This window comes from Physcomitrium patens, chromosome 15 (assembly GCF_059467195.1).
Source record: "Physcomitrium patens ecotype Gransden chromosome 15, ASM5946719v1, whole genome shotgun sequence".
NCBI lineage: Eukaryota > Viridiplantae > Streptophyta > Bryopsida > Funariales > Funariaceae > Physcomitrium > Physcomitrium patens.
Window position 1 is genome coordinate 11,846,648 of NC_143424.1, and position 27,928 is coordinate 11,874,575.

The window sequence follows — 27,928 nt, forward strand, 5'->3', positions numbered from 1 at the left end:
CATCTACCGGAGTCAATGAAGATCCATCCTGTATTCCACGTGTCTCTTTTTGAACCATATAAGACAGTGGATATACAAGGAAGAAGACAAATGCCACCGCCTCCTATAGAAGTAGATAATAATGAAGAATTTGAGGTGGAAGAGATATTAGACTCAAGGCGGTGCCGAAATAAGCTGGAATATCTTATTCATTGGTGCGGATATGATATTAGTGAACGCACATGGGAGCCATCCAGGAATCTAGGAAATGCATTAGCTAAAGTCAAAGTTTTTCATCAACGACATCCATCAAAACCAAGATGAAAATCTCTCTTATAAAAGAGACAAGATTGAGGCAAGATAACATTCAATTTCCTATCCTTGTTTGTAACTTCTTTGCATTTGTGACGCTAATTAGATGGAGAGCCAACAACCAACAGATTCAACTCAAGAACCTTCGTTTGCTGACCTGTTGAACGAGACATTACGATTGTCACAACCTTCAAGACGACGCAATCGAGATGAAGATCTTCAAGAACGACATGTTCTTCCTCGAACAGATGGTGAGATACAACACGTTTGGTATCATGATTTGGGAAGGGACTCTTGATGTTTGGTGATTTTGCTAGAGGTAGGAACAACTCCTGATGGTGTTCCGAATATTCTATTCGAAGGAAGTTACGAAGGCCTCAACAATGATCAAATAACTGGGTGGTCTTCCCGCCCTGGTATGAGACACTACCGATAGTTGAGAGGCCCTATCAATCATCTTCGAAGAGAACAGAGATCAGAGTATGTGGCGAATACAATTCGTCGCATCATAGATTTCCTCAACATATGATGACCGCTCCTCGTGGAACTCGTCTCTAGAAGGGGGGGTAATGTCACGGCCATAATCATGTAAGCTAATAATTACATATAGAAATAGGTAGAAGTAAGTAAAAGTAGATAAAAATAAGTTAATTCTATAATATTTAATATAGAAGCTTCCTAGAAACTTCCTAGACGCTGCTTTGACTTCATAGGTGTCTTTAATTGACTTTTTGGATTAAAAACGTGGTCAACAAGTTGGCCATGTGCCACACATGTTGTTAGCTTGAAGATCAAGCTAACTATGTGGCCCACACGTAGAAAAACTTGCCTTGTAAGTCAAGGCATGTGTCCTACAAAGTCAACACATATTGGAGGTCCTATAGAACGTCGCCACGTAGCCCCTAGTTAGATAGTATATATAGAGACAAGAGTGAAGGCTTCTTCACTCTTATCAACTCCTTTCTTGCTTCTAGTCCATGTTTAAGAGTCTTTAGTTTCTTGTCTTGTGGCAATAGCCATTCCAGTTTCCTTTTAATATACCTACTTGTTTATATTTTGACTTATTATATCGAGATAGCCTTTTTGTGTATATTTTCCCTCATCGAGTCTTTGTCCTTGACAATCTGTCGCATAACGTCTGCTATCAACTCCAACTGTTGTTCACAAGGCAAGTAGTTTATCGGCCCTTGAAGCCAATGGTAGTGGCCCACTCCTTCAACTTCTGACTAGGCATGAACTTTCGTGTCCTCATTGTAAAATTGTCCTGCAAACATGCCTTTTGGCTGACCATCGTAAGCAGACTCGGACTCAAATACAATCACCAGTGATCGGTTACTCGGTATCCTCCATCGTCGTCATGGTGTAGGTAGTTCTTCATCTCGGGGTCGCCTTCGTGAGCTAGTCGGTTGAAGTAATCTGATTGGCATAGTATCTATCTCTTGGCTATCCATATCAGAAGACCAAACTATGGCAACTGAAAAAAATCTATTTTTTCTTGGAAAAAATAACTACATCGACTACGAATTTTGATGGTGCTCTCTTCCTTTCTTATATTCTTGGGTGAACAAGCTTCAAAAGAAAGCTATCGTCAAACCAGCTTAGGTTTATGAGGATGTTGTTGATGAAACTGTTGTATCTTTTGTGGCGCATTGGCAAGATTTTCAACTGGCTCCCACTTTCGCTCATTAATGTCGTAGCCTCACCAATGAACAAGATACTCTAACTTATCCCACCTTTGCCATGAATCCAATACCTTTTCAACCTTATATTCCTCGTGGTTCTCGATCTCAATACTAGGTGGCAGACATTGTACTCTTCTAGGAAAAGATGACTCTTGATAAGGTTCTAATAGAGAAACATAAAAGATTGGATGTACCTTCATAGAAGCCGGTAATTCCAGACGGTACGCCACAGGATTGATTTGCTTCTGGATGATAAATGGTCCCAATCTTCGATAGTCGAACTTATCACATGGTCACTTCATCGTGATATTCCATCGAAGAAGCCATGTTTTATCTCCAATTTTGAAAGTAGGTGCTTGATTTCGAAATCTATCTACACACGCTTTGTAGGATTCTTGAGCGGATTGTAATTGAAGCTTCAACGTATTTTGAAGCTTTGATAGTTGTTTCGTAAATCCTTCAACTGCTGGATTGTTATTTATTGACAGAATCAATAAATCAAGCTTCGGATGATACCCATAGTTAGAAAAGAATGTTGTGTATTGAGTCGACGCATGGAGGGTGTTGTTATATGCAAACTTGGCTAGCGACAGATATGTGGTCCAATCGTCTTGCTGATAGTTGATGTTGCATCGTAAGTATTGTTCCAAGACTTAGTTCACCAGTTCCGTTTGGCCAACAATTTGAGGATGAAAAGCTGAAGAAAGCTTGATATCTACCTTCAGTATTTCAAAGAGAGATCTCCAAAACTTCGATACGAACTGGGTTCCTCGATCTGATACGATATCATCTGGTAGTCCATGATATCGATACACATTATCGAGAAAGAGTCTTGCTATGACTTCACTGGACGATGTCTTCTTACAAAGAACAAAATGCGCCATCTTTGTAAGCAGATCTACCATGACAAAGATGCTATCAAATGAGTTCGATGATGGAAGGTCCGTGATGAAGTCCATCGAAATTGAAGACCATGGTCGACGTGGAATCGGCAATGGCTGTAAAAGTCCATAAGGGCGATGCCGAGGATTCTTGGATCTTGAACAGATGTCGCAAGAGAGGACAAAATCTTTTACATCCTTCCACATTTGGGGCCACCAAAAATCTCGAGAAATAAGCTCCAAGGTCTTTTTGAATCCAAAATGTCCCGCAGTTGGAAAATCGTGGCGAGATTGAAGAACTTGGAGTCATGTTGGTCCTTTTGGGATATACAACCGCTCCTCAAAGTATAAAAGATCTTTTTCTACCTTGAATTTATCGTCATTGGCACGCTGCTTGATATCAATGGCTACTGAATCTTTAATGGTCGCTACACGTACCTTATTCAAGAAGTCAGCATTAATTGGCACAATAGTAGCATAAAGCTGAAATTACTTTGGCTTCAAGAACGTCATACATTGTTGATCAAACGTTGCTTTTCCAACCTTTGGTACAAGATACAATCTCCTCGATAAGGCATCAGATAGTCCTTGCTGCTTTTCAGGTCGATAAGTGATAACAAAATCGAACCTAGATAGTAACATACTCCACCGAGCTTGACGTCGATTTAGAACTCGAGCCGACATGAAATACTCCAAATTCTTGTGATCTGTGTATACGGTCATTGAGTGTGTAGTTCTTTCAAGAAAACGATGCCATTCTTGGAAAGAATCCACTATAGCAAGAAGTTCCTTATCGTGGATCTCATTATTGATTTCAGCATCAAAGAACTTTTGAGAATAGAATGGAACCGGATGGAGCTCCTTGTCTTCTCCCATTTGTGAAAGTACAGCTCCCAAAGCAAAATCCGAAGCATCAATTTCTAAATAAAAGGCCTTTATAAAGTCTGGATGTACCAAGTTTGGAGCCGTAGTAAATGTGGTCTTCAGGTCTTGAAACGCCTTCTCCTCTAGACGTCTCCATTCCAGTTTATCCTTGCATGTCAATCGAGTGAGAGGAGCAGCAACTTGAGAGTAATTCTTGATGAAGATTTGATAGAAGTTGGCAAAGCCAAGAAAGCATTATACGTCTCTCACTGTCTTCAAAACCTCCCAGGACACGATTGCTTCCACCTTCTTGGGGTCCATCTTCAAGCCTTCCGTGGTCGCAACGAATCCCAAAAACTCCATCTCTATTTGGTGAAATAAACACTTCTCTAACTTGGCATATAGTCCTCGCTCGTGTAGTTTCTCTAAGACCAAACAAACGTGCTTTTCATGCTCTTCCTCATTTTTGGAGAATATCAAAATATCATCCAAATAGATGACAACAAAATCGTGAAGGTACTCTCGAAAAATGTCATTCATCATATGTTGAAAGATCGCTGGAGCATTGGTAAGACCAAAGGGCATGACATTATACTCAAAATGGCCATACCTTGTACGGAACGCTGTCTTCCACTCATCTCTTTCTTTGATTCGTACGAGGTTGTAAGCTCCCCTTAGATCAATTTTTGTAAAGATCCTTGCACGTCCAAGTTGTTCTAAGAGACCAAAAACCAAGGATAATGGGTAACGATTCTTCTTTGTTACCTTGTTGAGGCCTCGATAGTCCATGCTTATCTACAATGATCCATCTTTCTTCTTCACAAATAAGATGGGTGCTCGAGCTGACGATTTTGAATGACGGATGAAGTTCTTGGCTAGATTCTACTCGATATACTTCTGCAACTCCGCCAACTCCATCTGCAATAGATTGTAGATTGGGCCAAAAAGTGGTTGTGCTCCTTCCTATAAGTCTATGGCACAATCATATGGTCTGTGTTCCGATAGCATGTCGTCATTTTTCTTTTGAAACACGTCTTTAAAATCCTTATATTGCTCCGGTATACTTGCTGTCGAGATCTTCTCCCCGGTAGTTGGAGCCGCATAAATGATAAACTGTGTGCCTTCCTTGGACGATCTTATAAATGCTCTTGCTCCAATAAATAAGGATTTTTTTATTCGGATTTTCTACTAGGCTTGCTCTTGGGTGGTTTTGTGGAAAAGGTCATCTTCCGCAACTTCCAATCTATGGATGGGTTATGCTTTTCCAACCAAGAAAGACCAAGAATAATAGGATTTGATGAAGTTCTAATAATATTGAAAATAATATGACTACTATGGCCCTTAAATGTCACTTCTATAGGTTCTGATTTATGGGTGACACTACCAGACAATAAAGATCACCCATCTATGACCTCAACGTGAACAGATTTGGATTTTTGTATTAAAGGGATCTTATGATGCTTCACAAATTCTTCGTCTAAGAAACAAGCAGATGCTCCTGAATCTAATAATGCTAAGGTTCTTAATTTCTGAGGGCCAATAAGCAAAGGAATTGTAAAACAAAAGGCAGGTTGAGCGGAAAGAAAGGAACCTGGTTGTTATTGCGATATTTCACTGTCCAACTGCACGGTTCCTATTAAGGCTGGGCATCCTCGTTTTCTTGAATAAATACGCCCCTAGTCTTGACAATACGTTGATTTTGCTTCTTAGGGCAGTTTCCAACTTTGTGGCCTTCTTCACAATAATATAAGCATAGAACTTCCTCCATACGCAGCTTTTTTTCTTCTAGAGTAAGAGATTTGACACGTACCGCATCAATTTGCATGTCTTCTACCTCTGAATATGAATTCATATTACTTGCCGACATAGTTGGGGCGTAGCAAATTGTTTGTTGTCTTGAATGTTGGTCTTGGCAACGTTGGAATAGGCGGTTATCACACTTCACAGCTTGGCTAATAGCTTCGTTGAGCGTTTGTGGATCAGGAAGAGTTAACAGCTAATCCTTCACATTGTCCCTTAAACCCCAATAGAATTGACTCATCAACGCTTCTTCATCCTAATTGATGTCGCATGCTAATTGCTTGAAGTCCGATGTATAGACTGATGTAGAGCGCATCCCTTGTCGTAGTGATCGGATCTTTGTTGTAGCCCATCGAACCTTGTCGTGTTCACCAAATGCTTTCGCAAATGCCTCCAAAAAGGTTTCAAAGTTGTTTAGTATGGACGATCGTTTCTCAAACAAAGGAGCAAACCATGATAGAGCTTGTCCTGTAAGTAAGGTTCCAACAAGCCCAACACGTGACTCCTCTGTTGGATACCATTCGGGCTGTAAAACTGTTATCAACCTGATTTGGTTGACGAATCCTCAAAACTTGGAATGCGTACCATCAAACTTGTCCGAAAGGCTAACTCAGGGCTCCTTATGTTGTAGAACCAGCGGTGCTTATCGAACCTGAGGCAAAATTGCTTCTCCAAGTGCAAAAATTTGAGGCTGGTGCAACCTAGATTGTGCCATCCCAGATGCTCCATCATTATGAAGCCTTGCCACGACTCCTTCAATCTTTGCAATTCTTTATGATAACGTAGCGAGGGCATTCATGATAGCATCCAACTTGGACTTCGAACTTTCCGTCATACTAATGACTTGGCCCCTGGCCATTGTAAGAAAAGGACAGAAATGACTCTACAAGAAGATAATATTCGTTTAGAGGAGGATACTTCGCAACCTCTAAAATACCTTAAGAGCTTCAAGAAAAGGGGTAATCCACTTTCTCCAAGAAGAATAAGACTCCAATATTGTAACAAAAGAAGTATCAATTTAGAGGAGGATAATCGGCAACCTCTAAAATGCTACTACGCTTCTAAGCAGAGGAGTAATCCACATTCTAACAAAGAAGAAACTAGCTCTGATATCTGAGGTAAGTGAAGTCTCGACAAACTATCACGGACACAGAAATATAAACTCGAGATCTAACAAGAAGTTCAAGAAGAACTGGCAAGAACTAGATTAATTAGATGAGAACAACACCAGAGAGGTGAGCTAGAGCTCCAAGAGATGTATTGTCGAGACTGAAGAACTCTTCAGCCTCGATTCCAATATATACTCCTATTTAGGAAGCTTTTCAAACAACTTCTATCAACTAGGAAGCTTCTAGAAGGTTCTAGAGACTTGCTTCTAGAAGGTTCTAGAAACTTATCTCTAGAAGGTTCGAAGGACTATGTCCCTAACATCTTCTACCAACTAAGAAGCTTCTAGAAGATTCTAGAAAATTGCTTTTAGAAGGTTCTAAAAACTTGTCTCTAAAAGATTCTAAGGATTATGTCCCTAACAAGACTTCGAAGGATTTTTCTTAATATCACGAATAAGAAGATCAGAAAACATACTTGACTAAACTTGCTTAATAAAAGTTGAATCAACAGTTAGTGTTGATTTCATTGCTCGAAGATGAAGATGCTCTGGCTTCAAGAGAATTATCTTTTGTTGATCAAAAGTAGCATCTCCTTTGTTTGGTACAAAGTAAGATCGTCTAGAGAGTGCATCTAACAAACCTTATTGTTTTTCTGGTCGATAAGTGATCTTGAATTCAAATCTTGACAAAGACATACTCCAACAGGCTTGGCGATGATTCAAAATATGTGTTGATATAAAATATTCGAGGTTCTTGTGATCCGTATACACTATGACTGAGTTAGAAGCACCTTCTAGATAATGGTGCCATTCTTGAAACAAATCCATGATTGCAAAAAGTTCTTTGTCGTGGATCTCATAATTGATCTCAGTTGCTGAAAGTTTTTTGGAATGAAAAGCTATTGGATGAAGTTTATCATCTGTTCCCATTTGTGACAATACAACACCCAAAGCAAAGTTTGATGTATTTTTTTCTATAAAAAATGGCTTAGAAAAATCGACGCGATACAAGATTGGTGCAGAAACAAAGGTTGTCTTCAAAGCTTTAAATGCTACTTCTACTTCTTGATTCCATTAAAGTTTGTCTTTACAAGTCAAATGTATAAGTGATGCTGCAACTTGAGAGAAGTCTTTGATGAAGATTCGATAGTAGTTGGCAAATTCCAAAAAACATTGGACAACTCTTACCATTTTTAGAATCTTACAATCCATAATAGTTTGAACTTTCTTAGGATCCATCATAAGTTCCTCTTTTGAAATGATATAGCTTAAGAAGTAGACTTGAGTAGTGTGAAATACACACTTTTCTATCTTGGCATAGAGTCCTACATATCTTAGTTTTTGTAATACACGACGAACATGAAGTTCATGTTCTTTTGAATTCTTAGAATAAATTAAGATGATGTCTAGGTAACAGACAACAAAATCATCTAAAAACTCCCAAAAGACATCATTCATTAGATGTTGGAATGCTAGTGATGTATTTCTAAGTCCAAAAGGCATGACGTTGTATTCAAAATATCCATACCTTGTTCGAAACGCAATCTTCTATTCATCTCCTTCTTTGATGCGTATTAGATTAGATGCTCCTCGTAGATCTATTTTTGTATAGATCTTAGCTTGATTCAATTGATCAAAGAGTCCAGATATCAAAGGTAGTGGGTACCTATTTTTGATGGTGATTTTATTGAGTCCTAGATAATTGACACACATCCGCAATGATCCATCTTTTTTCTTCTCAAATAAAATTGGAGCTCCTACTGGAGATTTGGAATGGCGTATGAAGTTCTTGGCTAGATTCTCTTCAATATATTCCTTGAATTCAGCCAACTCATTTTGTGATAAATTGTAGATTGGTCCAAATAGCGGTTGTGCTCTTTATTGAAGGTCAATTGAACAGTCATAGGGATGATGCTTCGAAAGAGTATCTGCATTTTTTTTCTCAAACATATCTTGAAAATCTTGATATTGGCTTGGAATGCCACTTGAAGTTTTTCCACCAGTAGAGACAGGTGTGACATAAATAACACAAGGTGATCATTCTTTTACAACATGCAAGAAAGCTCTTACACCTACAAATACAGGTTTAATTGTAATAGACTTATGACTTTCTACTTGATTAACTACGTTCTTAGTTATACTTTCAATAAAGTCAAGACTACGAGAAGTCCAATCTATTTTAGGATTATATTTTTCTAGCCATGATAAACCTAAAATGACTGGATTAGAGGGAGATCTAATGATATTAAATATTACAAAGCTACTATGACCATTAGTTACTATTTCTATAGGAAGGGTTTTATGAGTAACATCTCTTGAAGATAATAGACGACCATCTATAACTTCTACATGAATAGGTTTAGTTTTCTTCATTAAAAGTATGCTATGTCTTTTAGCAAATTCTTCATCTAAGAAACATGCTTAGGCTCTTAAATCTAGCAAGGCAGAGGCTTTGAGATATTTAGGTCATAGAATAATGTTTATCGTAAAACATGGAGAGGATTTTGAGGAGAGAATAGGACTTTCACTACGTATTGTATAAGGTTTCCGCCGCACGATCCCTATTGTAGCTCGACAAATTTGTTTTTCAACATGTTATCTTCTTTGATCGCTGTACTCCTCATTTTATGGTTGCATCACTTCTTTGGTAATATTGAGTAGTGTGCTTAGGTTCTCCACAATATAAGCACAATCCTTCCTTATTGCGACGAGTCTTTTCTTACTCAGTAAGAGATTTGAAATATCATCTACCTCTGAATGTATGTGTTGAACAGATGTTGATGTTGCCATTGAATTATAGTAACGTTGATGTCTATTTGTACAGTTCTCTGATCGAAATTCAAAAAGATGATTGTCGCACTTCATAACAAAGTCAATTGCTTGACTCAATGTTTGAGAATCAGGTAAGTTGAGGATTATTTTTTTTGCCTCATATTGTAATCCATAGAGAAATTCGCTAACGAATGCAGCATCATCCCATTTGATATCAATTGTAAGTTGTTAAAACTGTGAAGCATACATTGTTACTGATCAATTGTCTTATCGCAAAATATGGATCTTATTGGTTGCAACACGAATTGCATCATGTTTTCCATACATGGATCGAAACTCCGTCAAAAAAGCCTCAAGATTATCCAATATTAGATCTCGTCATTCAAAAAAAGATGAAAACGACAATAATGATGAATCCAAAAGAAGCATATCAATGAATCTAACTTGTGATCCTGGAGTTGGATAGCTTTGGAATTGAAGTTCAATCATAAGTTTTACTTCATTGATAAATCCTCTAAACTTTGATCTAGTGCCATCAAACTTCTCGGGTAGGGCAATTCTAGGTTCTCTAACATTGAAAGGGCATTCCACTATAAGAGAAGGGACATGATTTGGTGTAGGTGTTGAAGTAATAACAATCATTTCTATATCTTCACTTCTTGCCAATCTTGTTGCTCTTTGTGGTGATAAAATTGAGTTGATGCATCGCAAGCATTAACTTCCTCAATTACTCTTGCATTTGTGTCATTGCACTTTTCATTTCAGCAAGTTCTACCATGATAACACTTAGAAAAAAAAGATGCCTAATATCGCTCAAGACAAATAGAAGAGAGGACTTGAAAACAAAGAAAATATTAAAGACAATATCAATTTAGAAGAGGGTAATCTGCAACTTCTAATACGCTTATGTCTTATCAAGAGAAAAGAGTAATCCACTCTTAATCAAGATTAGACAAAGCTCTGATATTGTAAGTGTACTCTTGTCAATTTGTCAAGGACAAAAACATGATAAAGACAAATAAACAAGTGAGACTTCTCTCAAAGAAAGATGACAAAATAGAAATAATTTGATATATATATATATATTACGAAAGAAACTGAAATGGCTATTGCCAAAAGCCAAGAAAATTAGAGACCCTTGAAACTAGATTGGAAGCAAGAAAGGAGTTGACAAGAGTGAAGAAGGCTTCACTCTTGTCTCTATATATACTATCTAACTAGGAGCTATGTGGCGATGTTCTATAGGACCTCTAATATGTGTTGATTTTGTAGGATACATGCCTTGATTTACAAGGCAAGTTTTTCTATATGTGGGCCACATAGTTAGCTTGATCTTCAAGCTAACAACATGTGTGGTACATGACCAACTTGTTGACCATGTTTCTAATCCCAAAAATTCAATTAAAGACACCTATAAAGTCAAAGCAGCGTCTACCAAATACTATAGAATTAACTTATTTTTATCTACTTTTACTTTCTTCTATGTATTTATACATGTAATTATTGGCTTACATGTGTATGTCCATGATACAACCATGCTTCTTATTTTATAATTTCATTGTTTCTTTGGAGAATATTAAGCAATGTGCTTGGATTTTTCACAATATAGGCACAAATCTTCCTGATGATGAAGAGTTTTTTTTTTTTTTTTTTTTTTTTTTTTGCTTAATAAGAGGTTTAAAATATCATCTTTTAATTTATATAGGCTTTGGCATAGATAAATAAGCTTTTAAAAACTTAGAAGGTGTTGCTATAACTTGAATTGTATTTCTCCAATCAAATCTTTATTCTTTGGTAACTTTCAAAGAGTTGATTATCACATGCAATGCCTTAAGCAATAAATTAATCTAATAAATTTGCTTTCAAAATTATCAATAATAAATATTTGATATTATCTTTTAATCCATAACAAAATTGATTAATAAAGACTTTATCATTTCAATCCACGTTGTTGTATTACATGGCATTTGGCTTGAGAATGCATTGGACACCTGATTGTAGAAGATAAAAGGAAAATTGCAACAAAAAGTCCTAATAACTCTAATAGATTCTTAAACAAATTACAATTAAAGATTAGTAAATATAATCAAACATCAAATCAAATTCAATCAAAATTTCAAAAGAACTATATAAGAAATATAAAGTATTTTTGAAAAATCTTTAATAAAATCATAAAAAATAATATAAAATTTAAAAATATACTAAAATAGAAATATTAATAAAATATTAAAATAAAAATCTTATTTAAATCCTAAAAAATCCTAACCAAATCTTAAATAAATTCTAATCAAATCTTAAAAAATCCTAATCAAATCTTAATCAAATCCTAAATAAACCTTAACCAAATCCTAGTCAAATCCTAAGCAAATCTTAAACAAATCCTAATCAAATCCTAAATAAATCCTAATCAAATCTTAATTAAATCTTTACCAAATCCTAAATAAATCTTAGTCAAATCCTAAATACTACAATTCAATTATAATACCAATATCTCCTCAATACATACATTCAGAAGTAGAAGATATGCAAATTGATGCGGCATGTTTTAAACCTCTTACCAAGCAAGAAAAGACTTGTTGTCGTCAAAAAGGATTGTGCTTATATTGTGGAGAACCTAAACATACTGCTCAACATTATCCAAAAAAATGACAAAACTACAAAATGAAGAGCACAGCTATCAAAGAAGACAATGTATCAAAAAACAAATTTGTCCAGCTACAATAGAGACCGTACGGCTGGAATCTTATATAATTTCTAATGAATGTCCTATCCTCTCCTCAAAACCCTCTTCTTGTTTTATAATAGATATGAATTTAAGACCTAATAATTATAAAGCCTCTACCTTAATAGATTTAGGAACCTCTGCTTGTTTCTTAGATGTAGAATTTCTTAAAAGTCATAAAATATCATTAATAAAAAAAACTAAACTTGTTCATATAGAAATCTTAGATGGTCGTCCGTTGTCTTCTGGAGATGTTACTCATGAAACACTTCCTATAGACGTAGCAATAAGTGATCATACTAGTTGCATAATCTTTAATATAATTAGATCTTCCTCTAATCTACTCATTTTAGGACTTATAAATGTACTGACAGCTTTTCAACATCTAATGAATGATATTTTTTTAGAGTTTTTAGACGATTTTGTTATCTGTTATGTGAACAACATCTTGATCTATTCTAAGAATATAAATGAATATGAACTTCATGTTCATTGTGTATTACAAAAATTAAGAGATGTGAGACTCTATGCCAAGATAGAAAAGTGTGTATTCCACACTACTCAAGTAGACTTCTTAAGATACATTATTTCAAATGATGGACTTGTGATGGATCCTAAGAAAGTTCAAACTATTATAGATTGAAAGATTCTAAAAACAATAAGAAATATCTTATGTTTTTTGGGCTTTGCTAAGTATTATTAGATCTTCATCAAAGACTTCTCTCAAGTTGCAACTCCACTTACACATTTGACTTGCAAAGACAAACCTAAGTGGAACAAAGAAGCTGAAGCATCTTTTGAAGCTTTGAAGTCAGCCTTTATTTTTACACTAATTTTGTATTGCATCAACTTTTCTAATGCATTTTTTATGAAAACAGATGCATCAGACTTTGCTTTGGATGCCATAATATCACAAATGGGAACAGATGATAAACTTCACTTAGTAGCTTTTTATTCAAGAAAATTTTCAACAATCAAGATTAACTTTGAAATCCATGACAAAGAACTTCTTGCAATTGTAGATTCATTTCAAGAATGGCATCATTAACTAGAAGGCACTTCCAATCTAGTTACTATAAATATTGACCATAAGAAACTTGAGTACTTCATGTCAGCACATGTTTTAAATTGTCGCCAAGTCCGTTAAAGCATGTCTTTATCAAGATTTGATTTCAAGGTCACATATTGACCAAAAAATAACAAGGTTTGTCAAACGTCCTTTCTAGACATTCTTATCTTATATCAAAAAAATAAGATACATCTTTTGATCAACAAAAAATGATTCTCTTGAAGCTAGAGCATTTTCATCATTGAAATCAATATTGACTGTTGATTCAATCCTTGTGAAATAAATCCAATCAAGTATGTCTTTTAATCTTCTTATTCACAATATCAAGAATCTTTCTTTTAAGTCTCAAGATACTTCTAAGTTTGAATTCAAAAACAACCTATTCTATTTTGAAGGTTGATTATATATTCCAAAAGGAAAAGCACGATTACATGTTCTTCAAGCACGTCACGATTTTTCAGTAACATGACATTTTAGATACAATAAGACTTTGGACCTTATATCTAGAGATTTTTAGTGGCCACAAATGTAGAAGAGTGTGAAAGACTTTGTTAAGTCATGCAACATTTGTTCAAGATCAAAAATTCTCTACCATCGACCTTACGAACTTTTTCAACTATTATCTATTCCAAAACAACCATGGTCTTCTGTTTCTATGGATTTTATCAAGGATCTTCTAATCTTAAGTTCTTATGACTTTATATTCATGATAGTAGATTGTTTCATCAAAATAGCACATTTTGTACTATATACAAAATCTATCATATATGAAAAAATAACTAAACTCTTTCTTGACAACATCTATTGCTATCATGGATTATCCAAGGATATTATATCGGATAGGGGAACTTAGTTTGTATCAAGATTTTGGAGGACTCTTTTCAAGATTATAAAAGTGGACATAAAACTATCTTTAGCATTCTATCCTCAAACCGATAGACAAATACAACGTATTAATGAAGTTTTGGAGTAGTATTTAAGATGTACCATTAACTATTAATAAGATAATTGGACAACTCTTTTGCCTTTGGCAGAGTTTGATTATAATAACACATTACATTTTTCTACCAAAAAAACACATTTTTTTGCCAATTATGGTTATCATCCATGACTTGATACTTTTGACTTTTCAAAAGCTCATAATCCTACAACAAAAGATTTGGCAAATCATTTGTCAAAGTTATATGCAACAATAAAGGCACAGTTAAAAAAAACTCAAGAATAACAAAAATTCAATGTGGATGTCTATCAAAAGGAATAACCACCATTCCACATCGATGACAAGATATGGTTATTTTGTCACAATATCAAGACTATTAGTTCTTGTGACAAGTTGGACTATTGTAGGCTTGAAAAATTTTCTATTTCTATACAAATCAATTCACTTGTATATCGTTTATACCTACCCAAGTTAATGAAAATCCATCCAATATTCCACATATCTCTTCTTGAACCATACAAGATAGTGGATATACCAAAAAGAAGACAAGTACCACTTCCTCCTATAGAAGTGGACAATAATAAAGAATTTGAAGTGGAAGAAGTCTGAGACTCAAGGCAGTGCCAAAATAAGTTGGAACATCTTATTCATTAGCATAGATAGAATATTAGTGAACACACATGAAAGCCAGCAAAGAATCTTGCAAATGCAATAAAGAAAGTGGAGGCTTTTCATCAATAATATCCATCAAAATCAAGATGAAGACCTTCCTTATAAAAGAAATAAGATCTAGGCAAGATAACATTCTACTTTTAATCCTTGTTTGTAGCTTCTTTGTATTTGTGATGCTAAAGAAATGGAGAACCAACAACCAGTAAATTCGATTGAAGAGCCTTCATTTGCTGATCTATCGGACAAAATATTATGATTATAATAATCTTCAAGAGAATGCAATCGAGATGAAGATCTTCAACAACGACATGTTCTTTCTCAAATAGATGGCAAGATACAATGCATCTGGTATCATGATCTTGTAAGAGACTCCCAATCTTTGGTAATTTTATTAGATGTAAGAACAACTCCTAACGGTATTCCAAATATTTTATTTGAAGAAAGTTATGAAAGCCTCAACAATGATGAAATAATAGGGTAGTATTTCCACCTTGGTATAAGATACTATCGATGGCTAAGAGGGCCTATCAATTATCTTCAAAGAGAACAAAGATTGGAGTATGTAGCAAATATAATTCATTGCATGTTCGATTTTTTTAACATATGAAGACTGCTCCTTGTGGAACTTGTTCCTAGAAAGAGAGATAATGTAATAGACATACACATATAAACTAATAATTACTTATATGATTTAGATAATAATAGGTAAAAAAATGTCAATTCTATAATATTTTCTACATAAGCTTCCTAGAAGCTTCATAGACACTGCTGTGACTTTATAAGTATCTTTAATTGATTTTTTAAGTTAAAAACATGGTCAACAAGTTGGCCATGTGCCACACATATTGCTAGCTTGAAGAACAAGCTAACTATGTGGCCCACACATAGAAAACTTGCTTTATAAGCTAAGGCATGTGACTTGCACAGTCAACATATATTAGAGGTTCTATAGAGCATCGCCATGTAGCTCCTAATTAGATAATATATATAGAGGCAAGAGTGCAGCCTTCTTTACTCTTGTCAACTCTTTTCTTGCTTCTAGTCTAGTTTCAAGAGTCTCAAATTTTCTTATCTTTTGGCAATAAGCCTTTCCAATTTCTTTTTAATATATATATTTTTTTATTTCTATTTTGTCACTTTTTCTTTGATATAAATTTCATTGGTTTATGCATCATCTTCCAATTCATGTCCTTGACAATAATCCACTCATTTTTAAAACAAGACAAAAATAATAAGTTAGCACTCTTATCAAATTGTTAAAGACCTCAATTTCAAAGAAAGAAATTTCCAATATACTCTTGTGTCATTAAAAAGAACAAGACGGTCACTCAAAGATGATGTAATATAAAACTAGAATGTCTAATGCCAAAAACAAAAAGACTAGAAAGTCTTGAAATAAGATTAAAGACTAGAAAAGTATTGACAAGAGTGAAGAAGACTTCATGCTTGCCTCTATATATACTCTTGACTAGGAATTATATGGCAATGTCCTATAGGACTTCCAAAACATGTTAACTTTATAAGACATGTATCTTAACTTGCAAGGCGAGTTTTCTACATGTACGTTATAATAAGCTTATTTTGCAAGCTCCCAACATGTAGTTAACTTGTTGACAAAGTTTCTAACCTATCAATCAACTATAAATACATATAAAGTCAAAGCAACATCTATGAAGCTTTTAAGAAGCTATTTTAGAAGGTATTATGAAATTAATCTATATTTATCTACTTTTACCTACTTCTATCTAATTATACAAAAATTTACTAGAATATGTATGTATATCTATGAAAAATTTCTATTCTTAGAATATTGATAAGCTTGTCAAGATCTGCAATAGTTGCAAATCTATTGTCACTTTCGTTGACAATAGCATCTTTAATCTTTTCTTCCATAAACAACTCAAACAAATTCAAAAAGTTAAATTAGAATAAGATAATTTGGAATCTCAAAAATCAAATGAAATTTTTTGCAAAGAAGAATAATCTACTTTCTTTAAGAAAAAAAATTCAATGTTAGAAAATTAATTTTTTTATTTAAAAGAAGATAGTCCGCAACCTTCAAAATACAACAATACAAGTGGAGTAATCCACTTAATTCTAAAATAAGACAAGAATAATGAATTAGCATTCTTATTAAATTGTTAAGGATATGAATCTCAAAGAAAGAAATCTTCAATACACTCTTGAGTCAATCAAAAAGACTAAGAAATCACTCAAAATTGGTAATAAATTGAATTAGAATGGCTATTGCCGAAGACAAAAAGACTAGAAAGTCTTGAAACAAGATTAAAAATTATAAAGGCATTGACAAGAGTGAAGAAGGCTTCATTCTTATCTCTATATATACTTTCTAAATAGGAGCTATGTAACCATATTTTATAGGACGTCCAACATGTGCTGACTTTGTAAGACATATATTTCAACTAATAAGACGAGTTATTTATATGTGTGCCACATAGTTAGCTTATTCCACAAGTTATTAATATGTATATCTTGTGGCTAACTTGTTGATCAAGTTTCTAGTCTATTAATTAAGTACAAACATGTGTAAAGTCAAAGCAACATCTATAAAGCTTCTAAAAAGCTTATCTAGAAGATATTATGAAATTAATCTACTTTTATCTACTTTTACCTAATCATATAGATAATGATTAGAATAAATATGTATGTCCATGACAAATTTATATAGAATTACATCAACAAATATTTATCATCATATTCTAATGTAATGATATAGTATTTTATATAACCTTTTCAAATAAAAGATTATAGTATAATAATATCATTAAGAAATAGCTAACTAAGGCAAACAAAATTATTTCTATTTTAATATTTATGCATTTAAGAAAGAAGATAGACTAATAATTTATTTATTTTACATTCTTCAAAATGTAACCATTTAAGTTAATGCAATTTTACATATATTTCTTTTAATTGTAATTAAAATTTTAAAATTTTAAAATAGACCAGAGTTTTAATTTGGACCTTTAATGGTTGGAAGATATCAAACATATTTGTGATTTGAATAATGACCAAATCTTATTCATAAATAACATCACAACTTTTTAGTTAAAATTAATGTCATACTTAAAATTACCATAAATATTCTAAATATTTTGAAATTCATTTGCATAAAAAAAATAAAAATTTCAAAGACTTCATATTTTAAATTTGTTTTACAATTAAAATATATGAATTTGTATATTTTGAAGTTTTTAGGATGTATTCAAGGAATTAGAAGCATTTTTTTAAATTTCAATTCAAGTAGATTTTTTCAAACATAATGATAAAGTTTGATATGATAAATAAGATTTGTTATGACAAACAACTAGTAAAGGTCAAATTTAATTATCTTATATTGCTTGCAAATATCCAATATTGGTACTAAAATCATTGAGTCCATTCTCAAATATACATACATGCTTGCATCTTAAAGAAGTTGTACATATATATATATATATATATATATATATATAAAAAAAAAAATTTCAAGATAACCAAATAATTTTTTAGTTGTTATTTTTGCTTTAAGAATTTTAAAATTTTTAATATTAATCTAGAACAAAATGTATTTTGTATTAATTCTTTATCAGAAATATTATATTACTTTTAAAATTATTTAACATCATATTTTTTAAACTTCTACTTAGTTGAACTATTTAAAATCCAGAAATTTAATTGATCATTACTTAATTATATAATTGATATGTGTATATATATATATATATATATATATATAGAAAAATTAACTTAACTTTCCTAATTGAATTATAAAATCTATAATTTAGCAATAGTAGCTATTTGGCTACTAGACCTATCAAAACTACATATTGAATGTTATCAAATAAACCTAATAGAACTTACCAAACTAAAAACTTTTGAGGTTGTATGAAACCAACTCTAACCACGGCAATAAATCATAAAGGAGAATACAAACCAATACCTCAAACACAACGACAACAACAAAACAAATAAATAAATAGATAAATAAATTTTTTCAAATTCGCCTTTCTTTCGTTGTTGAAAGTGGTAGGAAGCGATATCTTCCACCCTCCATATTTGCAATTCTACGTAATAAACTCAGCATCGAAAGAGTTTTTTGTTTTGTTTTTTGCAACTAGTGTTATCGGATTTGAGGAATCCATAGTCTTTCACAGAAATCTATGCAGACTTATACTCTTGTTTCACATCAAAACACTTCGCAAATTCACAAAACTCGCCGAAGCTAGAAGGTGACGTTCCGGAATCATGGGCTGGAATTAGCAACGTCGGCCGACGCGTTGGATTTTCGAGCAGCAACTGTGCGATGTATGAAACGCACATGACAATGGAATGCCTGGAAAAGTCACTCGCAGGGGGGGGGAGATTTGCGTCTCTCTTTTCACGGCAGAGGACGGGATGCAAATCTGTGTTTTGGAAACACTCAGCAATGAGCTTGACAGGAATCGTTGAATTTGTTGGGATTGATTTGTGTATGACTCGTCGAACGGTGAGCAATCCAAGTCGGAACTTTTATCCTGTGGGCATGTCTTTGGAGCAGCCCTAAATTACCCACAATTGCTCATGGACAATTTGCGAAGGCAGAGAGGGTAGGGGGGAGATTTTGCGCTGTAGCATGACGTCGCGTGTGTGCGCGTTTTGCGTTAAGGATGTTGGGCTCTACCGTGAGAAGGTTTGGTCTCGCTTTCAAATCCGATTGCAAGTTAGGCCTTGCTGAGGTTTTTCTCGAAGATAGGCTATTCAGGAAGCAGATGTTTGGGTGCTTCACAACGGTGACCGAACGCGATTTTGATCGTCAGGTTCGCTTGATCTGCTGACGCAACGCCAGTTTTGGTTTGCGATTTGGTTATGTCAGTTTTTTCTACAGGGTGTTACTGTGCGCAAGGGTGTTTTAGATTTAGGGTTTCTAACTGTTTGGAGGTTTTGGTAATATTGTTACTCTATGGATTACTGAGAGCAATGGTTTCTGATGAGCAGGAAACGCCAGGAACAAGTCTCAACAGACCCAACTTCGAAAGTGATGAGAATAAGTTGTGGTTCTGCAAGTATTCCACATTTTTTGACCCCAGGATTTATGAAGCATCGTATCGCAATTTGCGGCGCAAGGTCAAGAGGAAGACGAAGGTGATAGACGATACTTTCTCTCAGAGCACCATAGTTCGAGTAATCCAGCAGATGAGAGACAGGTCGTTTCAGTTCCAGCCCGTGAAGAAAGAAACGATTACAACCGCCGATGGGACACACATTCCAGTAGGGACACCATCGTTTTCCGATCAGGTCGTCCAGGAAGCAATGAGGTTTATTCTTGAGCCTGTTTTTGTGAATTCACGCCCCGACGAGAATTCTGCTCAGGCAACGTTGCAGAGGGTGCGCAACTGGACTGGCACAACGTGGCTGATCACTGACCGCACTCCTGGATTGTTGAACAACTTAGATCACTCTCTGTTGGGAAATCTTTTGATGCGGGGTGTGAAGGACCAACAACTTCATGACTTGTACTGGAAGCTCGTAAATGCAGGGCTTGTGGCCACGATCAACCAGGAGCGACATAATTTGACAGGAGTTTCAAAGGGGGGCATATTATGGCCTTTGTTTACAAACGTATATTTGAGTGAGTTTGATGTTCGGCTCAAGGAATTTGCGTCCAGCATGTCCAAGTCTCTGCCAACCAAAAAGGATAAAGGTACCAAGGTTCACTACATCCGCTACGGTGATCGATGGGTGGTAGGCGTGGACGGACCGAAATCTTTAGCTGTTGAGGCGCAGAACAAAATCGTGTCATATTTGAATGACATTCTGAAGCTGAAAATTGATAGTGATAGTATCACTATTTCTCATCTACCGTCTGAAAAAGTGAATTTTCTCGGAGTTTTGGTGGGAGCCAGGGATAAGAAGTACGTTGAGAGCTTGGTGGGTAGAAGTGCCGAGCGCGCTTACGGCCGCATTTTTTTAGAAGCTCCTATCAACGACATAGTAGAGAAGCTTGTGGATCAGGGATTTGCTGTCAATCCTGAGTGGCCTCGGGGCATGAGTGCATGGATTCACCTGGAAGCAGAGGAGATTTTGCGACGGTACAGAAATATCATGACAGGTTTGATGGAATACTACTCTATAGTGGATAACAACAACATGATGCGGAGAGTGTTTTGGCTTTTGAGATTCTCTGCTATCTTCACTCTTTGCAGAAAATGGCGTATGTCAACTAGAGCTTTGTTTAGGAAGTTAGCTAATGATCCACAGTACGAGGATTTATTGAAGGGAAGATTGACTTCTTCACGTCGGTGACTTGCAATCCTTCGTGCCCACAAGGAGTTCCATGGCGCAGTCAAGTCATTGGCATCAAGTGACTCTTTTTCTACTTTGACAACCTGAACATGATCTTTTTATTTGTGTGTAATCTATTGGAAAGCAGCTTTGGGGCGTATGTACAGTTTATTTTATCAACTAAGAAGACTCCAATCACTGAGAAACAAGCTTGACTCTTATCAATTTTGTACTGTCAATCTAGCGGAGGACATCAACGCTAACACACAAACATTCATCGCTTTATTCAAACAGAATTGCCCATTTAGCAATAAATATATGTCAAAGTGAGATAAAATAAATTTGACTGTTATAAAATACTGGATACCCTAACTTTTTATAAAAATAACATGAAAGTGCTATGGTTTTTTGCAATTTTGAAAATACGTAATTCTGTAATCCTTATCTTTGTATGCAATTATTAATGCTGCATTGATGTTTGGTCTTTGTTCTTTTTCAATCAACTTTTGATTATTATACTATTGCACGTGACTTTTTTTTTTATTACAATATTCTCAATCATTTCTGCTATTGAAAAGCATACGTACTATTTGCATTTATTTATTTATTTATTTATTTACTTTCTTTCTTTCTTTCTTTCTTTCTTTCTTTCAAAAAAAAAAAGAAAAAAAAAAAACGAGTATCTTTACAAAAATCATGTTCACTACTGAAAACATATGTTTGTTTGATTTCTATTTTTTCATTTTTTATTTTCATTTTTGTTTATTTTAGTTTAGATAAAAGAAAAAAAAGAGTCAATGCACAACAATATTAAACTATTTTTGGAAAAAATATTTTGTGTATATGTATGTATGTATGTGTGTGTGTGTGTGTGTTTAAATGTACATATGTATAACAAAAAATAGTAATATGATTTCTGATAGATACATAAATAAACCTTATTTAATCAATTTATTGGGAAATTACTATGAATAAACTTCTAACATATTCTTTTAAAAGTTTATTCTTAAAAGTTTTATGGACATAATTGTTATGGTATAAAAAATAAAAATAAAACAAGACAAAATCTATTTTAATCTTGCTAATGCATGTTTTTGAGGAATTTGAGTATTACTTTCTCCTAATCTTGTATCTAGTATTGTTTTTAATGAAGTATTTTGTTTCTTTTCTTCTTCTTAATCTCATAGTTTTATGTCTTTATAATCTTTATTCAACAATAATATTAAAATATTTATATTATATATATTATTTTTATTTTATTTTAAATAACTAATATTTATATTAATAACACATAATAAAAAATTAATAATATATAGTTTGTTTTACTTTATTATATTTAAAAAACATTAAAAAAATTAATTTGACTTATTAAAAACTATGTCAACATTTAGATCTGTTATGATTATAATGCCAATTGATTGCATAATGATCTATTTAATATAAAAATAATTATATGATATCTTGTATCTTTTTATTTATTACAATATTTATCTAAATTTTATTATTATAATAATAATAATGTGTTAGGTTTAACATTAAGTATTTCATAATAGCTTTTGAGATGTATTAAAGTTGTAGAATTTATTGTTAGACTTAAAAGTAGTGATGTAAGTATTGAAAATTAGAATAGATAAGATGTTTTAATTGTCTAATTTTTTCATATGAATGTGTATTTTAGAATTAATTTAATTAGTATTCTTAATTTTTTAAAATTTTATTTGTTTTGTAATTAAATAAAAATAAACCTTCATCATTCTTTGGATTGGACTTTTAAATAGTAGATTAGAGATATATGACAAAAATACTAATTAGATTCTTTACAAAATTGGGTGCAATTGCAAAATACAAAGAACATGGATTGAACCTTAAATTACTTCTCATCTTATGCCTTCTTTATTAATCTAAAGTCTAATTGTGCATGTAATAATAATACATATGGATAAAGACAATCCTATTTGAGTTCTTTCATAACTATAATTGCTTTAGCATATAAACTTATACAACTTGAAGAACACTTTTAAAAATATCTTTTCACTTGTACTTTGTAAACTATTAATATAAGTTTTATAGACATAAAGATTTTATTAATACTTGCCAAAACAAAAGCATGTAGTTTATATACTTTTTAAATATGAGATGTACAAAATTCATAAAAAATTTGAGCTTGTATGTATTGTGATTCTGAAATTTGTACATTATAGATTTTTGTATAGAGATTTCTTCATTTATAAGCACAAAATACTTATAAAAATTTTTTTGATTAAAAAAATTAGTCATTTGAATCATAATTATGTTTAATTAATAAGATTTTAAAGTCATGTTGAAAATATTGCAATATATAATTTAGAAGTTTTATTTATAAATTTTGTAAGATTACAACTTATTAATCTTTAAAAATATATATGAATATATAAAAAATTTGAAAAGAAAAATATAAGAGTTGTAATATAAGCTTAATACTTTGTTTGTTTGTTTTTTTTTTTTTTTTAAAGACAACTTAAATTATTGTGAAGACTATGAAAGTTCTTATAAAAAAGACTTAAGTATGTGATATATAAATAAAAAGAAAATTTTAGACCAAAATATTGCATCTAATAAAATATTTTCAATATTAAAAATCAAGATTATAAAAAATTTAGTCCAACTAAAGATTATACTTTTTTAACCACAATTAATCTAAAGTAATTTAGTTAAAAATAGATATAATAATATTAAATACTACTAAGCTATTTTGACTATTTTTATTACATTTATAGAAATACTTTGATAGATTTACAATACAAGCATAATTGTATCAAAGTACTTATCAATTTATAGAAATACTTTAATAATATCTCTAAAAGATTAAAAAAACTAACCAATGATTTCTATATACACCGCTTAGTATTCTTTATAAAAGATATTTCATACTTTTTAACAAATTCTTTATCTTAAGAATAAGCTAAGGCTCTCGAATCTAACAAGACAAAGACTTTGTAATGTTTATATGATAAACAAATATTTATTGTAAAATAAAAAAAGATTTAGATGTAATCTTTTCATTGATAATAAAAAAAAAAAAAAAAAAAATCTCAAAATTGTCAAGAATAATTATGCTTGTATTGTAGGAAACCTAAGCACATTTCTTAACATTGTCATAAGAAGTAATACAACTAAAATCAAAAGTTAGGTTTATATCATCAATTTGTATGTATTCTACTTTCAAAGGTATATGTTGAGAAGTTATCAATATTGCCATTGAATTGTAAAGACATTAAGGCAAACTTGTAAGGATTTCAAATCAAAATTCAAAAAGCTAATAGTCATACTTCAAAGCAAAATCAATTTTTTGATTCAATGTTTGAAGATCAAATATATTCATTATCAATTTCTTTATCTTATATTATAATATAAAAAGAGATTGACTAATAAAGTGCTAAGCCATCTCACTTAATATTAATTATAATTTATTAAAATTATAAAATATATAATAATACTAAAAAATTAATATGATACAAAATACAAATTTCGTCAGAAAAGCCTCCAAATTATTTAATATTAGATGGAAACATTTAAAAAAAAGATGAAATTTATAATAAAATAAAATATAAAAATAATATTTTAAAAAACCTAACTTCTAATTATGAAGTTGGATAATTTTATAATTGAAGCTTAATCACTAGTTGTATTTAATTAATAATTTTTTAAAACTTTGATCTTGTACCATAAAATTTCTTAGGCAAGATAAATTTTGGTTCTCTAATACTTGTATTGGTACTTGAATAATATTCTATTATTAAAAAAAATTATTATTTGCTTTAGATGTTGAATTAGTTTCAACCATCTTTACATCTTTATTTTTAATATATTATTTTGTTAATTATGGTGGTGTCAAAGACAAGATTTTAAAGAATATAATTAAACATGTGAAATATGTATCCAAGAAAGATAACATAAAGGAAATAAAAAAGTATTTATATTGATATAAAAATTAAAATGTCTATTGTCAAAAATAAAAAAATAAAAAACTATTGATTTTTAAACTATACTAGAAATTTTAAAAAAAAATGGCAAGAGTAAAGAAGGCTTTAATTTTGCACCTATATATACTATCTAAAAACTATATGGCAATGTTTTATAGCTCATCCAATACATATTCAACTTATAGGACATGTATCTAATTTGTAAGAGAAGTTTCTAATATGTGTGCCACTTAATCAACTTATACAACGAGTTTTCAATCTATCAATTACTTGAAAATACTTAGAGAGTCAAATCCATATTTATCAAGCTTCTAAAAATCTTCTTCATAAGATATTATGAAATTTATGTACCTCTATTTGATTCTTCTTATCTAATTAATTATTATTATTAATATACATATAAATGATAGGTTATTAATTGAATTGGTGCATTGTGAGTAATAATTTTTTTATTTTTTTATGCATTTGTGCTATCACATCTTTTTTTTTCACAAGCTCTATACTTGGAACAAATGATAGAAAATTTTTAAGAATAAAGAAAAATTTGTAAACAGTATTAGTTTAAAAGTAATTAATTTACAACTTCTAATATTCTTATGCCTTATCAATAAAAAGGAGTAATTCATTCTTAATAATAAAAAAATATAAAAATTAAAGGCTCTTAAAATAAGACTAAAATAAGAAAGGTGTTAATAAGAGTAACAAAGATTTTATTTTTATTATTATATATACTATTAAACTAAGGAGCTATATGATAATGTTTTACAATTCATCCAACATGTATCCAACTATCAAAGATATGATCTCAAAAAAAAAAAAAAATGTCAATATATTCTTACATCATTCAAAAGACTATAAAATTACTCAAAAATGATAATATATTGAATTAGAATGGGTATTGCTTAAGATAAGAAGACTAGAAAGTCTTGAAACAAGACTAAGGATCAAAAAGATATTAATAAGAGTGAAGAAGACTCCACTCTTGCTTCCATATATACTATCTAACTAGGAGCTATATGACAATATTCTTTAGGACTTCCAATATGTGATGACTTTGCTAAACACATATCTTAACTTATAAGGCAAGTTATCTATATGTACGCCACATAGTTAGCTTGTTCTATAGGCTCCCAACATCTATAGCACATATTTACCTTGTTGATCAATCAACTATAATACATGGAAAGTCAAAACTTCATCTATGAAGCTTCTAAAAAGCATTTCTAGAAGATATTATGAAATTAATTTACTTTAACCTACTTCTATTTAATTATTTAGATAATTATTAGAATATATACATATTTTTTTGTGATATTACCTTTCTTTCTAGAAATGAATTTTACAAGGAATAGTCATCATCTTTCATGGATCCTATTTTTCTTTAACAATATTTTAATAAATATTGCCAATAAAAAGCCTCAATCCTTTTTGTTGCATTTTTAAGATTTTTTATTGGTTTCCATGTATATTCACTAGTATCATTTATGTACTAATGGACAAGATATTCTAATCTATTTTTATATTGCCTTGAATCTAAAACTTCTTCTATTATAAACTTTTGATTATTATCCACTTTTATAGAAAGAAGTGGCATTTGTTTTCTTCCCAAGTTATTCATTGTCTTATATGTGTTAGGGACATAGTCCTTAGAACCTTCTAGAGACAAGTTTCTAGAACTTTCTAGAGACAAGCTTCTAAAACCTTCTAGAAGCAAGTCTCTGGAACCTTCTAGAAGCTTCTTAGTTGATAGAAGATGTTAGGGACATAGTCCTTAGAACCTTCTAGAGATAAGTTTCTAGAACCTTCTAGAAGCAAGTCTCTAGAACCTTCTAGAAGCTTCCTAGTTGATAGAAGTTGCTTGAGAAGCTTCCTAAATAGGAGTATATATTGGGATCGAGGCTGAAGAGTTCTTCAGTCTCGACAACACATCTCTTAGAGCTCTAGCTCACCTCTCTGGTGTTGTTCTCATCTGATTAATCTAGTTCTTGCTAGTTCTTCTTGAACTTCTTGTTAGATCTCGAGTCTGTATTTCTGTGTCCGTGACAGTTTGTCGAGACTGCACTCACCTCAGATATCAGAGCTAGTTTCTTCTTTGTTAGAGTGTGGATTACTCCTCTATTTGGAAGTATACTAGCACTTTAGAGGTTGCGGATTACCCTCCTCTAAACTCATACTTCTTTTGTTACAATATTGGAGTCTTATTCTTCTTGGAGAGAGTGGATTACTTCTTTTCTTGAAGTTCTTAAGGCATTTTAGAGGTTGCGGAGTACCCTCCTCTAAACCAATATTGTCTTCTTGTAGAGTCATTTCTGTCCTTCTCTTAGAATGGTCGGGGGCCAAGACATTAGTATGACGGAAAGTTCAGAGTCCAAGTTAGATGCTATCATGAATGCCCTCGCTACGTTATCACAAAGAACTGCAGAGATTGAAGGAGTCGTGGCAAGGCTTCATAATGATGGAGCATCTACGATGGCACAATCTAGGTTGCACCAGCCTCAAACTTCTATACTTGGAGAAACAACTTTGCCTCAGGTTCGACAAGCACCGCTAGTTCTATAACATAAGGAACCCCGAGTTAGCCTTCCTGGCAAGTTTGATGGTACACGTTCCAAGTTTTGAGGATTCGTCAACCAAATCAGGTTGATAACAGTTTTACAACCCGAATGCTACCCAACAGAGGAGTCACGTGTTGGGCTTGTTGGAACCTTACTTACACGACAAGCTCTATCATGGTTTACTCTTTTGTTTGAGAAACGATCGTCCATACTAAACAACTTTGAAACCTTTTTGGAGGCATTTGCGAAAGCATTTGGTGAACACGACAAGGTTCGATGGACTACAACAAAGATCCGGTCACTACGACAAGGGATGTGTTCTACATCAGTCTATGCATCGGACTTC

At 32.4% G+C, this 27,928-nt stretch overlaps 1 protein-coding gene across 2 annotated transcripts; it reads left to right on the forward strand.

Annotated features, from left to right (window-relative positions):
- The first annotated feature begins 19,160 nt into the window (after positions 1–19,160).
- Positions 19,161–21,286, forward strand: LOC112292086 (putative mitochondrial protein ymf40). 2 transcript variants are annotated; one of them, XM_024540234.3, is made up of 2 exons: positions 19,161–19,600; positions 19,779–21,286. In XM_024540234.3, the coding sequence occupies exons 1-2, from the start codon at positions 19,451–19,453 to the stop codon at positions 21,084–21,086; spliced, it is 1,458 nt and encodes a 485-aa protein (XP_024396002.1). In that variant the 5' UTR covers positions 19,161–19,450; the 3' UTR covers positions 21,087–21,286. The 2 variants fall into 2 exon arrangements, with proteins under 2 accessions (XP_024396002.1, XP_024396003.1); XM_024540235.3 differs by having other exon boundaries at positions 19,221–19,473; positions 19,779–21,198.
- Positions 21,287–27,928: the final 6,642 nt, after the last annotated feature.